Here is a 13,727-nt window from a genome sequence, read left to right as displayed (position 1 = left end):
TTAATTGGGTTCTTGAAGGTGGCTAATGACTGGGCGTTGCGTATTGAGGATGGTAATTAGTTCCATAGTCGTGCGGCGTGCACAGAGAAGGATTTAGAGTAAAACGAAGAGCTGCATACATAAGTTCTGTTAGTTTGTAAGCGAAGTTAAGAACGGGCGGATTGTTTAAGATATGTAAATAATAATTAAGGTAATAGGGAAATAAAATAAAATATAATGTGTCAGGACGACTCAGTTTGTATAATAATATAAACATGTAATTCTTATGAACAATTAGGTATTTGAACTGTATATTGGAAAACGTTTATGACATATTACAAATAAAATAAGCAAGTGTATTTAAGCAATAGACACATACCAACAATTTTTCAGATACAGGGTAAAATAAAAAAATAATAGTCTATGTTGTATCTGTGTCATGTATATATATTATGTTGAAATAAATAGATATTGCCACTATTCCTTTACTAAAGCCAGCTGAAACCTCAAACATTATACGGTGTCGCCCCCTATTACGTCCGCTAAATATTTATCCATACAACGTCTATTTGTACGTGAGATCGTCTTTTTCTTGTATACCGAATATAAATTTAAATTTACAACCAAAACAGCGCATCCTGAAATGTCCGTTACAGTGACTTTATCAAATTATTGTATATTTTGTTGGAGTAAAGAAAGTTGGAGTGAAACCCACAGATAGTGAAAGACGACACAAGTACCTCTTTGAATCTTTATGCAAACGAATCGTGTCATATTTTCTATTACAAAAGCTGTCATTGTGATAGCAAACGTCTTCTGCATCAAATCCTTTTGAAAATAATACATGATTTAAATATTGTTTTTGTTAATATTCAAAATTGACAAGGGATTGTAAATAACAGGGAGTAAGAGCCCCATTGTTATACCGTATCAGGTCGATATTCACGCAGTCCGCCCTGGAAACTACTGTGGTTAATTAGTAGTGAATATAGCGAATTTGTCACGAAGGGTCACCTGACCTGATTTGATTATTACTTATCACCCCTCGTTGGTAGGTAGCCCGAGAGCATAAATCAATAGCTCAGGTAGTGCGGTACTATTCTATTTTTATTTAAAAAAATGCAATTTAATCTTTTTTAATTTCATTTAAGAACCTCAAATGGAAATTTAGCTTTTTTTAGTTTATTAATCGACTTCAAAAAGAGAAGGAGAAGTTCTCCGAACTACGATATCTATAAACCGATTCGAAAAATTATTTTGTGTTTGAAGGGATATACATTTAAATAGCTCTATTGAAATTTTATCGATATCGGCTTATAAAAAGTTTGGTTCTTAAATAAAAATAACTGATTCATTGTGTGCTATTAATTATAAAATAAGAATAGTGAAAACAATAATAATTGAATGTTGCTACGATTGAAATCGGTGTGGTTTTTTTTTTTTGTAGAGCAAAATTTACTTGTTTACAAAAACATTGATACACAAAACTTTTTTGTGTATTAATACTTTTATGGACACCTGTTTATTTGTAAATCAATTAATGTAATAAAACTAACTAACTAGTGCTAATCAAAAATAGTATTTAAAATTTGTGTGCTTTCTGAGAGTAAATGCTTTGATAAAATGGAAATGTAAATGGTTTAACTAGAACTGTATGCAGATGTCTCTACGACTCGGTTCCTTCTCTATATCCCATAGGAATCAGATAGATACCCACATACGACAATGCCACATGATTACGTTAATGGCTGAATCCTTAGTCTAGAATAGTTACCTGTGTTAATTAAACGGTACAATGAATAACTGCAGGTTTCTAGAACAATCACCCCATTAACCATTTCATCAGTCTGATCTTCCTACAAATACCTATATGTTGAGTTTCTATGTTTACTTGAACATTTGTCAATCATGCTTCAACGGATGAACGGATTGAAATGAAGTTTGATATATGAATATTAGATATAAAATAATAAATTGCTTATATTTTTGACTTAAAATTATGGTAATTATTTACATTTTTTATTTGAAAAAACACTGAAGAATCTATACATTATGAGGTAATCCAATATTGAGTATACTGCCAGCAATCTTGTACAGCTATAAAATAATAATAACAAATTGTCAATACTCTCTTGAGTTGATCAAAAGAGAGCTCTTTTAAAGATAAGTTAACCTTGCTCATATTATTTCCAATACTTGATATTATTACTGTATTTGAGTGTAATAGAAAATTATATTATTAAATTATATTATCATAGAATTTAACTACTATGAAGTGGTACTATTATATACCGTGGCACAACAGCCAGTAGGGGGTTTTGTGATAATAAATGGAAAATTTTAAATGACTTTATAATATATATAAATTATATTAAACACGTATAAAGTATGTACGGACATATCAAAGTAAGCATTTAGTAAAAAAGTACACAAATTTAACTTTGTAGTGGACTTGAATAAAAATCATTTCCATTTCTATCATTATGTCAACTTTTTTTTTATTAACTGTACTTATATCTACGTATTTTGTTGGACACGAATCGTTTATTTTTGTAAACATTGCTATTTATTGGGACCCTTACATGTGTTACGGGTCGTTGCTCCGACTCAAAAACATTTCTTCGAATGAAATCCAATTTCAAACTTAAAACTCAGGATCAAACGTATACGCTTTTGTTTCATTTAAATTTCTGAATCCCTAAACCGTGAACTTATTTAACAAATATACTTTCCACAGGTACAAATTATAAAACACAATGACATTCGACTTAGATTAATTGTAATTATTCATTAAAATTAACATTTTGTTTAATTAAATATACTTATTGAAAATAGGAAATCTCATTTAATGATGACCCTATTGTTTTCAATTTGTTTCTTTAAGTTTATTACAGACTTGTTTTGTTTCTTTATTTTTTGAAAACCTCTCAATAAAGTAGGTACTTATAAGGAGATTTATAGAGAGGTAGGTAACTATGAGTATTCTCGTATATAATACCCGCATACTTACCATTACTATGTAAATCATCTTATGAGTGCACTTCCCTTAATTACTACCTAATGACGAATGGTTTAGAGCACATTTTATATTAAACATGTATATTTTTTTATTAATTTTTTTACAAATATAAAATCTGGTTGTACATTTTACAAAACTTTTGTCTTGATAATTTCTGATGAAGTAAATAAGTATGAAATCAAAGCAAGAATAAAGTTTAAAACTAGATATATGTATATCTGTGTACGCTATTTATATTAATTTTTTTATCGCATCTGACATAATAATTATAAAAGTTACAGATATAAATGTCTCTTGGATTTTTATATTCATACTTGTAGTCAAAATTGTCCCGAATTAAAATGAAAATAAATAAGTAGTTGTCATAGAAACACTGAATTTCGGCATGTTTGGCCACAAACGACCAAAAATTGGTGCCTGAATATGTTTTGCTTGATATATTTTGAATCTCGAGTTTTTCTTTTTTATATAATAACAATCCTTTAAGTATATTGAAAACCTTTACTATGTATTATTCTAGTTTCATCTTGAACAGTAACATATAGACTCAATACGCATGCGCGGATGAATGTAATCCGTTTCATTTGTTTTTGTTTTTTTATTATCTAGTGAGGTCATCGACTTCTTGAAATAAAATATCACTGGAAATAAATAGCCAAGCATCGTTTTTTTAAATTAATCTAGGTTCTATTTTATAAATCATCCATTCATCTACAGAAGCAATAATGCTTTTAAAATATACTAGACATTTTTACGTTTTTTTTATAAGTTCCGTGGAAATATATAAGATGCGGGCAATATTTCTAAATAAACATAATATATAAGAGTTTATGAACTTCCTAATAATAAGAATATATAAATTAGATATACGTTCACAAATTATATTAAAGTAATAAGAATATTTCGCTTTCCGTGAAAATGTTGTAACCTTTCTGGTTATTAATAGATATATATTAATTATTGGAATAGGGTACAATTTATTCGCTGAAAACGAGAGCATACAGCTCTGTTCTTATGCATATTTTTAATTAACTTCAAAAAAGATCTCAAGTCTCATATCGAAAAACTTCGACTAGTTTCGGGACCATCAGGGAATAAGGGTAGTCATGAACGACTGTGACACGAACGCGAGACGAGGCCCGCTCAGTGTGAGCTGTAGTTTTTCACAGCTCCGTCGCAGATAAGAAACATTTGGAGATCTTTGGAAATGAACGGCTGAGCACTGTAGACTTCTTCTTACTAACACAGTCCGTGACAATAACACGGCAGGCGAAGCGACACTGTGACATTTCCTCGGAAACCTGTCAGGCAGTCAGGCTCACGCTTGTGTCACAATCACTTATGACTAAAGATCACGGATGGTCCTGAAACTAGTCGAGTTTTCTTGACTAAAATACATGTAATTATTACAATAAAATTTAGTACGTACTTACTAAACTTTTAACGACGATGATATTGTTTGTGCATAATACAATATTGTTACATGTCATAATGCATTATTCATTCATAATTGTATATATATGCGAAAACAGGTATCGAGATAACACTAGAAGTAAATAAAGACTTACTTCTCGAAAAAATTACAGCGAATTTAATATTAATAAAATTTATAAGCAATTAGTATATGAATAGCTCTATCGAGTGCAAAAATTATTGCTAAACTCAATCTAGAGTTGGCGAACAAATGTACACACAGAAAATACAAGAGAATTAATTTTTATGATATCGCTTAGTACATGTTTTATATATGAACAGGAATAGAACTTATTATGAACTCTACATACATATATTATATATGTTTAACTCCATGAAGTATGTTCGATAGAAACGTGGTGTAGGGTTACATGCACGTGACAACATCCTTGTTATAGGCATCCCTGTTCTACATTGTAGATAACGTTACTGTTACCTAAGCCATATGTTTACGTTATAAACTATCCCAGAGGAATACATTACCATCATACGTAGTGAAAAGCAGAATGAAAAAATAACGCGGTCGAAATGCGAGCTTGCAAAAATCGATGTAATACAATACTTATTGCAAGAATTTTGTATGAGAAATAGTAGTATAAAAATAGTGCAGTACGTGTCAGGTGTGTTGAAATAATGACAGATGATAGCATCTCTAAAACAGCTGTCTGAGAAACGAAGGACTATTCTGTTATGATTACAAAGTTAAATACTTTGCTGTTCCAAGTTGCATAAAATAAAACTTTGTTATCTAAGGAAAGGAGTCAAGTCCTGAGAAGCTTAACTTCTCCCTCAGACTGCACCATCTATCTCGTGTGCATCTATGAGATGAGTTATAAAAGTAAGTGAAACTAGAAATGTAGTCAGTTCACTGAAAGTTGTTTCTATTAAGTTCATATGTAAATATAAATAGTATATCTATTTATACATCAAACTATGTTTTAGGAATGAAAACACATTGTCATGGGGACTCAGTAAGTACAAAACGGATGAAATCAAATTCATTACCGCTACGTAAAACAAACAATCTACTCATGCAAATTGAATATTTTTTTTTACCTTCTAATTAATAAAAAACGAGCACCTACTATAAACCTATTTTAGCTATTGAACTGTTTTGTCACTTTCATTGAAATTGGGAAAAAAACATAAAATAAAGAGACAAAACAGTTCAATAGCTAAAATAGGTTTATGAGAGTTTCGACGTTTCTATAAATAAGAGGGTTAGTCTCCCATACTAAGTTAACATGCCGAGTTAGTTATAGTAGGGGAGGCACAAAATTTTATGTCTTTTTCAATCCACGCTTTTTTGGTAAGTGTTCAGTTTCGCTGGTAGAACATTCACCCATCAAAGATGATTATAATTTCGATTTCACCCTGTATACATAAACAACTACCCGTAGCACTCGTCATGCGCAGACGGTGCCTGTTGTCTTGTTTATGACTGAAGGATGGTGGTTACCACTTTCCTAATGGTGAGCTATCATCTGATTTGCAATTGCTATTAGTAAGAAAATTTTTCATATTCGTAATAAAAAGTAGCATATTATGTGCATGTATCGTTCGTATAAAATTAGATATATGTATTTGATGAAGATTGATTGAGTTGTTGTGCTAAGAAGTAACAAATAAACTCACTTTTAATTTATTACTATATATGAACAAGGATATGATTGTGTTGCAGAGATGGAATACGGTTACGAAGAGGAGGAGGGAAGTGACGTGGATAGAGAACTACGGCCAGTGGCGCGGCGGACTGCTAAACATATTGCCGCCGGGGAAGAGAGGCCCAGGATCAATTCCAGTCAGCAGACTACACCCACTGATGGTAAGTATTTATATTAATACATATAGAAAGAAAAAATAATTTCTTTGAATTTATAATAAAATAATTTATTATAATTTTATTTTTTTTTTTATTATATATACACACAGTGTCACCAAGTTTGTTCGTACTAATCTCCAAAACGAAACTGCTCGACAGATTTTAATGAAATTTTGAAAATGTATTTTATTTGCTCCAACTTGAAAGCGGTCGTCCAGCAAGTCACGTCGGAGGTCATCTTGTATAATGAAGTTATTCTCAACTCCTCCTGACATCAAAGGGTACCTTCACACGACAAGTTAAATTGATATTATGAAGAAGAAGTATTTGATTTATTGTTTGTAATGGATAAAGTTGGAAAATACTTTAACCATTTTAATTTTTTTTTTTTTACTTATTAAAAGCTATATTATCAGCGAGTGAGATGGACAGTATTTTATTAAAAAAAAATAGATGTACACATCCTTAAGCGGAGGCGAGTTACTAAATACAGGAATATAGCATATATATGTATATATGTACTAGACACATATCACATTCCATCATACAAACTGCTATCATACGTTTAGTAAATGCTGAAGATGCATCCTTTGTGATTATTGTGTAGGTTGACCATTATTATGCACATGGGTTGGGTTTGTTGCTTTTAACGCATTAGGAAATATAGATTTTAAATATTTCTTTTTTAAATAAATAATAGGAGAATAGTGACAAAGAAATAGAAAATAGTAAACAATAAATATAACATACGACATATACTTAGGCAATGTTTTTAAATTTATTTATTTAGACATTTGGTATCTTGAGGTTCATAACTAAATTTTAGAGTACTTGATACATAATTGTATTAAAATTACGTTAGGCATATAGTTAGACACTTTCGGTATTTTGACATATTTGTTCTAACCCAATTAAATAATATAGTAATCTATGTTTTAGTTCCACGAAAGAAGAAACAATAACTTAATTACTACATAATTAAAAAGGTACATAAGAATAAACGCTACCTATTCAAAAATAAATATTTATATAAATCGCTTAGATAAATATGAATACATGTACAGTACAGTACAGTACTTACATTTTAAGAGCATAAATTATAAGCAATGCCACAATTCTTTATATCTAGTAATAATGAGCGTCAAAAGAGAGTAAGAGATATTTAGTAAGCCTTATTTTAAATGTGCAAGTAAGTGAGTTTATTTGTTACATCGGCGCAATTAATCGTCTTGAAATATCACATGCAATTTGTGATAGAGAAGGACATATTTTACCTACTACTACTAATTTTTATCCTGGTCAATTAAAATATCGCGGTCATGCGGAGGAAGTCGTGGGTAAAAACTAGTCAGTACAATTCATACTATCTAAAAGACCTTTGAATAAAAATAATCTGCAATCTCAGCAACAGATGGAACCCTTTTTTATTTTAAGAGCAGCCTTAAAAAACCTTTATCTGGGCATCGATTAAATTAGATTACTTACAACAATAGCTATAAAACTTGTATTTTGTTTTGATGGTCCCTATACAGTCTTTATCATTCCAAATAACTGAGGTTAGCAATAAAATATTTACTGGGGAAGAATCCTTCCACAGTCTAGGAAACCTTCTATCTGCTGACATCAAAATTGGATTTACACATATCCTTCCTTTCCATTACGTTGAATCCTGTTGCCTACATTATATTTGAACATCTTCAAAATGTATATTCGTTTTATATTTGGTCACTGTAAATATTACATAAGCTTATTTTCCAATCTCACACAACACACGCCCCAAGTACATAGGTAACATAACAGTCTTTGTTGAAACTGGCACGTTTTCGGTCTTATTCTATTCTTGTTAATCCTGTTACACCTCATTATTCATATTTTAATATTTCGTTCCACTAAAAAACAGCCACTTAAATCGTGACCAAATATATTTAAGACCAAAACGGGAGTAATAAATGCCGTCGAATGCAAAAGGAATTCCGTTCAGAGTTGACGAAGTTATCACGCATAATATACACACAAAACAATATACAGGCAAATTTAAAATTTTCTTATTTTTAGTGAGGTCAAAACGCACAGTTTGTGTAGTACCACAGTATAATAAATAATACAATGTAGTATTATAATTCTAACCTACGTTAGCTTAAGTTTTACATTTACGTATAAACTCTTGTTCATTAATTTACCACAATTACTATTTTTAATCTATATAACGAACCTATGTCCGCCCTTATTCTATATTAGACATGTTTAGTGCGTTGTGTATATAGTCCTAATATAGCAATCTGATATATATAAGCGATCCAACCCAATTTGATGCGGGTAGATAGAATTTTCGAAAACTATATATATATATATATATATATATATATATATATATATATATATATATATATATATATATATATATATATATATATATATATATATATATATATATATATATATCCTATGTGACTCGCTGATAATGTAGTTTCTTATAATCGAACGAATTTTTAAAATCGCTGAGTTTTTTTAGTTTAACCATTCCAAACAAACAATCAAATCTTTGCTGTTTAGTTTAGTTTAGTTTTAGTATAATTACAAATATGAAAGTTTCATAACTTATTAATATTTCTTTTGAATTGAATCTTTCATTGTATCCTTATATACAAGAAATAATTTTAGGGTTCCACGATTGAAACAAAATTTGATTAAGTTTCTAGGAACTTTTCCTCTCCTAACTTGAAAGCTGGACGCGCTGTGAATAAGGTTCATATGATATTGAAAAAAATATTCAGATTCACTGGCATAATATCCAGTCTTCTTTAAAGTATCAATTTCAATTTAGTTCTGTATAGTTTCAATAATTTGCGCTTTACAGCATATTAATTAGATTTGTAATTAGATCATATAATTCCTTGCAATTCCTATATTGCTTAATTAATCGTAAAAGCTATTATTTACACAGCATAAGTAACACTACTAAGCTTAATTGCTAATTTAGATTCAAGGAAACCCCATCTCACTATTTTGAATATAACATATTCTTGTTTGTAGCGCCCAAGAAATTATAATACCTAATCAGAAAATTTTATATTGTACGTGTCTATCCCCAGCTCCCAGGCGGTATCGAGTCTTTCTTTGCTTGTCTTTGTATTCTACTGTTTGTATAAAGGACTGTATTCTGAGGTATTGTTTGAAATGGTGCTCACAGCTACCTTTTATCATCGTACCGCTTGCCATCGATAGGGAATTCGTCCTCACACATTAGAAACCAAATGGACTAAACCAAATAAAGTGTGGTCTCAGAGGAGTTCCCTCCCGCGAAGGTTCAAACTGTGTAATGAGCTCCCTGAGGTTTTCCCTAAAGACTACAGTATGGGGTATTTTAAAAAGGTTGTGTTAAGGTATTTACAGGGTAGGCAATGTGCACATGACATTTCTAATGTTGCAGGTGTCCATAGGCTACAGTGACTGTGTACCATCAGACGAGCTGTATACTTATTTGCCATCTTCATGGTATAAAAAATCTATATATTTTCATTCAACCCTTTACAGTGCAAATGAATTTTTATTGATTAATTTGTCTGTTACCTTTTAGAGTAGGCAATAAGGGCTCAAGCAATAGTTACGTATTTTGGCATACTATTAGGCGTCGAAAATATACATAGGCTCCTTTTTTCCAGGTTAAGCAATTTATTTTACTATACTATACTAATAATTATATAAAAAAATCGTAATTTATGACTACGTCATAAATATTAATTATAATATTATGGATGTAAAGAAGACGAGGCTCTAACAATTTCTGATTTCTTTTTGGTAATTCTCGATAATATTTGAGCGGGGTATAAGCATTTTATATATACCATAGATGTTTAAGGACCACTGCATGAAATAAAAGTAAGTAATTAGTATTAATTTCAACGAAGTTAAAAAGCAAAATTTCTAAAAATCTTTTCCTTGTTTATGTCACGCAAGAAATTTATTTTCTAAATTTTGAGTTTCAAACTAACGCTCAGACTCCATAAATAAGTCATTCAGCCTCAATTAACACTTCTCACAATAACAATAATATATTAATAGTGCTTATTAGCTATAGAGATGTGTTTGTCACTGAGTCTACTATAAATAGGATCTATATTATTATTATGTTATTGGCAATACGAAATAGACGGTTATAAATGATACAATTAATTCGCCAATTTGCATTGATTTACAAGGATGATAGAAATTAGAGTCAGTCAGGCATCTTGTGCTGTTAGTCTGTTCGCTTAGTTTATAACGTCATAGATTCTCTATCTATTCTATTACAGTCTTAAGTTATATATATGAAAATTAAAAACAAATCAGTACTATATTTAAGGAAATAAGTTATCTGATTATAATTACCAATCTAATGTGGAAGCTTGATTATAAATGCTTTGTAATATCTTATCAAAGCATTATTATATAAAAGCATTTTTCATTATCTATAAGCTACATAAGCTTTAGTTGGCCCTATATATTAGCTCCCAAGTTAATTTTTAAGTCTGTTTCTCTCACCCCTCTTACTAATAACAAAACAAAAATAAATGGGATCACTACCTTATATTGACGGGTTCCTCTGTGTGTGTGTGTGTGTTGATGGTCTTCGCAGATTCTCCTAACGACGAAAACGTCACTTTATATTTCACTACAAAATGAAATTTGAAGCGGTCCTTTCTTAATTTTATGGCTCTTTTATGTCGGACCCATTTTTGGGCTTCGACACTCCTTTTAGATTACAGCACTCCCGGACACAGCTCTACTATCTATCTATTCAAAAAATAAATAAATATATATATTTTTTATCAATATTTAATATGATAACATTGAAATCATTTGTATTAGTGCATGCAACATGAATATAATAACTGTAATTTGTAAATAAGCATGTACGGGGTGCAGGGTCGACTGATTATCTATTTATCAAACACTGTTCGGTCACTTCGTGAATGATTGTTAAATATCGAAATAACAGTATATAACATAATACAATTGATTTCTGCACATCATAATTGACGAATACCCATAAAAAATGACTGTGTTCGGCATAACTAGCTCCAATTGGGGGAAGAGATTGTTAATAATGAAGATTGGTAGCCCCATTGTTAACTATATATCTCATCGGGTTGACCTTCTCGCGGTTTCGCCTGGTTACCATCTCGGTTAAATCACAGTGAATTCGTTACGTCAGGCTGACTTGACTTATTTTCCTCATATATTGTCACTTTCTGCCACTCGCTCACCAGTGTATATCAATATCGAGGCGAAGTCAACGTTCCATTATCATTCATTAAAAAAAATAACTCCAATTATGATCTTGCCTATTTTACCGGCTCCCGGTTGGAGGCCGTCATAGAAACCGAGGATCCCGGAGGGCGCAACCTCTTTTTTTTTCTCCCACTTCTTGGAGCCCTCAGCAAGTTCACCTCAGACACCTACATCTTATAACATCCTAATAATGACCATGTGGCAAAGGAACTAATTCATAATAGTAATTTTAATTTCTAAAACCCTTTAACGTTTATTGTTATTCGCTTGCTAATTACTTTTATCTGATATAAAACATGTGAAAAAGTCAACAAATATCAAGCAATCATTGGCCATCGCAATCTGTTTGCAAAATACGCAATCAAGGGGCAGAATTGTAGTAAACCACGATATTAGATGGCGACGTTGTTATTCTTAGAATCCTTTAACGTTTAATAAAATACGACTCATTTTAATTGTGCATTACTGTAGAGGCCGGAAATAAAGCAATTGTCGACCAAGGACTCAATGGTGAAATGACAAGGCGATGCCGAGTAGGTATTTTCAATGTGATTTTAAAAGAAAGAGAAGCCTTTTTATCTTTACGAGGGCCATAATTGCAATTTCGTTAGTGAATTATATGGTAGGTACTTACTTTAACTTGCAAGAAAATATATAACTAGATTTGCTCCACACTTAATATGCAATATAATATAAGTAGGTACATTCCTAAAAAAATAATGACATTGAGTATTTAAGAATGCACATCTCTGGTGGTCTTCGAATATAAATAAAACTGTTCAGCAATTTCTATCATAGTCATCTCAGACATTGCCCGCATATTTTCTGTCGCGTGCTTTGCGATTTATTCTTAAAAAAAAAGAACAAAGCAATTTCTAAACAAAAACAAATGATAAAAATTCTAAAGAAAATAAAAAATCAAACAAAATAAAAGGAATTAGTTTAAACACAATAAAGCTTACACTTGTCAGTTTGTATTGCTTCTGTATAAATTAATTAACTCGATCTGTAGTTACTGTACATCTGTTGGCGTGAGAGTTTGCAATTCTAACATACAATGTACTTTCATTCTAAGATAGACTTGCTAACAAAATACAAAAAATAGAGTATTTATTTATTTAGTTCTAGGAAGATCAACGAATCAATAAGAAATTAATTACACGTGTGTTGTAATAATCCTATTACACTTAATAGTTTGTATTTATAAAAAATATCTTGTAAGAATACTGAAATATTGTATAAGAAAGTTTGGAGGTAAATCTAAAGATACCAGAGGGAGACTTTGTACAAAAGTTGATTGCTTGGGTGCCTCTGTCCCATTCGAGTTTCAACCGTGAAGCAGTTGTTTTTGCATGGCTGTGTTTCGGTTTGAAGGGTGGGATATGGCGTGAATTTACTGGGTACAGAGGAATAACACCTGAGTCCTCAGGAATGGCAACACATGGGGGGTATCATGGGCGAAACAGTATACTCTGTTATGTCCATGGTACTGCTCATGTCTATAGGCGACGGTTACCACTTTCCATCAGGTGGGCCGTCAGCTTGTTTGCCATTCTAAGTTGTATAAAAAAAAAGATACAGAGATTAAGATAGAGTAAAGAGTTAATTTAGTTAATTTTTTGTTAATTATAAACGTACTAAATGAATAAAAAAATATAATATATTAAAATTATTAATATGGAACAGGAAAGTTAACCCTATTATTTTCAAAAAGAATTATCAAAAATTCAGAATTAGCTACGATAGACGTCAAATGTATCTGCATAAAAGTAATAAAAGCGAATCGAGAAATTTGAAAGCATATTTTTATTGTTCTTCTTCTACACTCTTTCTTTAAGTGACTTTCAAAAGAAGTTCCTTAATTCGTTTAATTTTATTTTTTGTTGCTATATTACGCGATTATAACTTCCACCCTAAATTGATTTTAATAATTCTTTTTGCGGTCGATAGGATTTACTCTTGCTTAAGTCTTATATTAATTTTGTGTCTATACGAGTACAAGTATTGTTTTTTTTTGTGGATCAAAAAAAAACCTCTATGCACAATCTATTTGCAGAAAAGCGATGCCGCTTGCAAATTTCAAATATTTTCAATATAATGCGACTTAAGAAATATTTCGTAGTTCATTTTTGCTGGGCCATTCTACTTCCAATTACTAGATAC

General features: G+C 30.9%; 1 protein-coding gene across 2 annotated transcripts in view; it reads left to right on the top strand.

Annotated features, from left to right (window-relative positions):
* The window catches only part of LOC113518155 (uncharacterized), a 131,806-nt gene that overhangs the window by 37,992 nt on the left and 80,087 nt on the right, over positions 1 to 13,727 (top strand). For both annotated transcript variants that reach the window (XM_026902940.3, XM_031911549.2), the window contains exon 2: positions 6,153 to 6,296. In XM_026902940.3, the coding sequence (XP_026758741.2) occupies positions 6,153 to 6,296 (144 nt within the window). The remainder of the gene's footprint in view (positions 1 to 6,152; positions 6,297 to 13,727) is intronic.

This window comes from Galleria mellonella, unplaced genomic scaffold (assembly GCF_026898425.1).
Source record: "Galleria mellonella isolate WM207_F2 unplaced genomic scaffold, CSIRO_AGI_GalMel_v1 utg33, whole genome shotgun sequence".
In the NCBI taxonomy this organism is placed as follows: domain Eukaryota; kingdom Metazoa; phylum Arthropoda; class Insecta; order Lepidoptera; family Pyralidae; genus Galleria; species Galleria mellonella.
The sequence above is the reverse complement of the archived record's forward strand: the minus strand, read 5'-3'. Positions and strand labels throughout refer to the sequence as shown.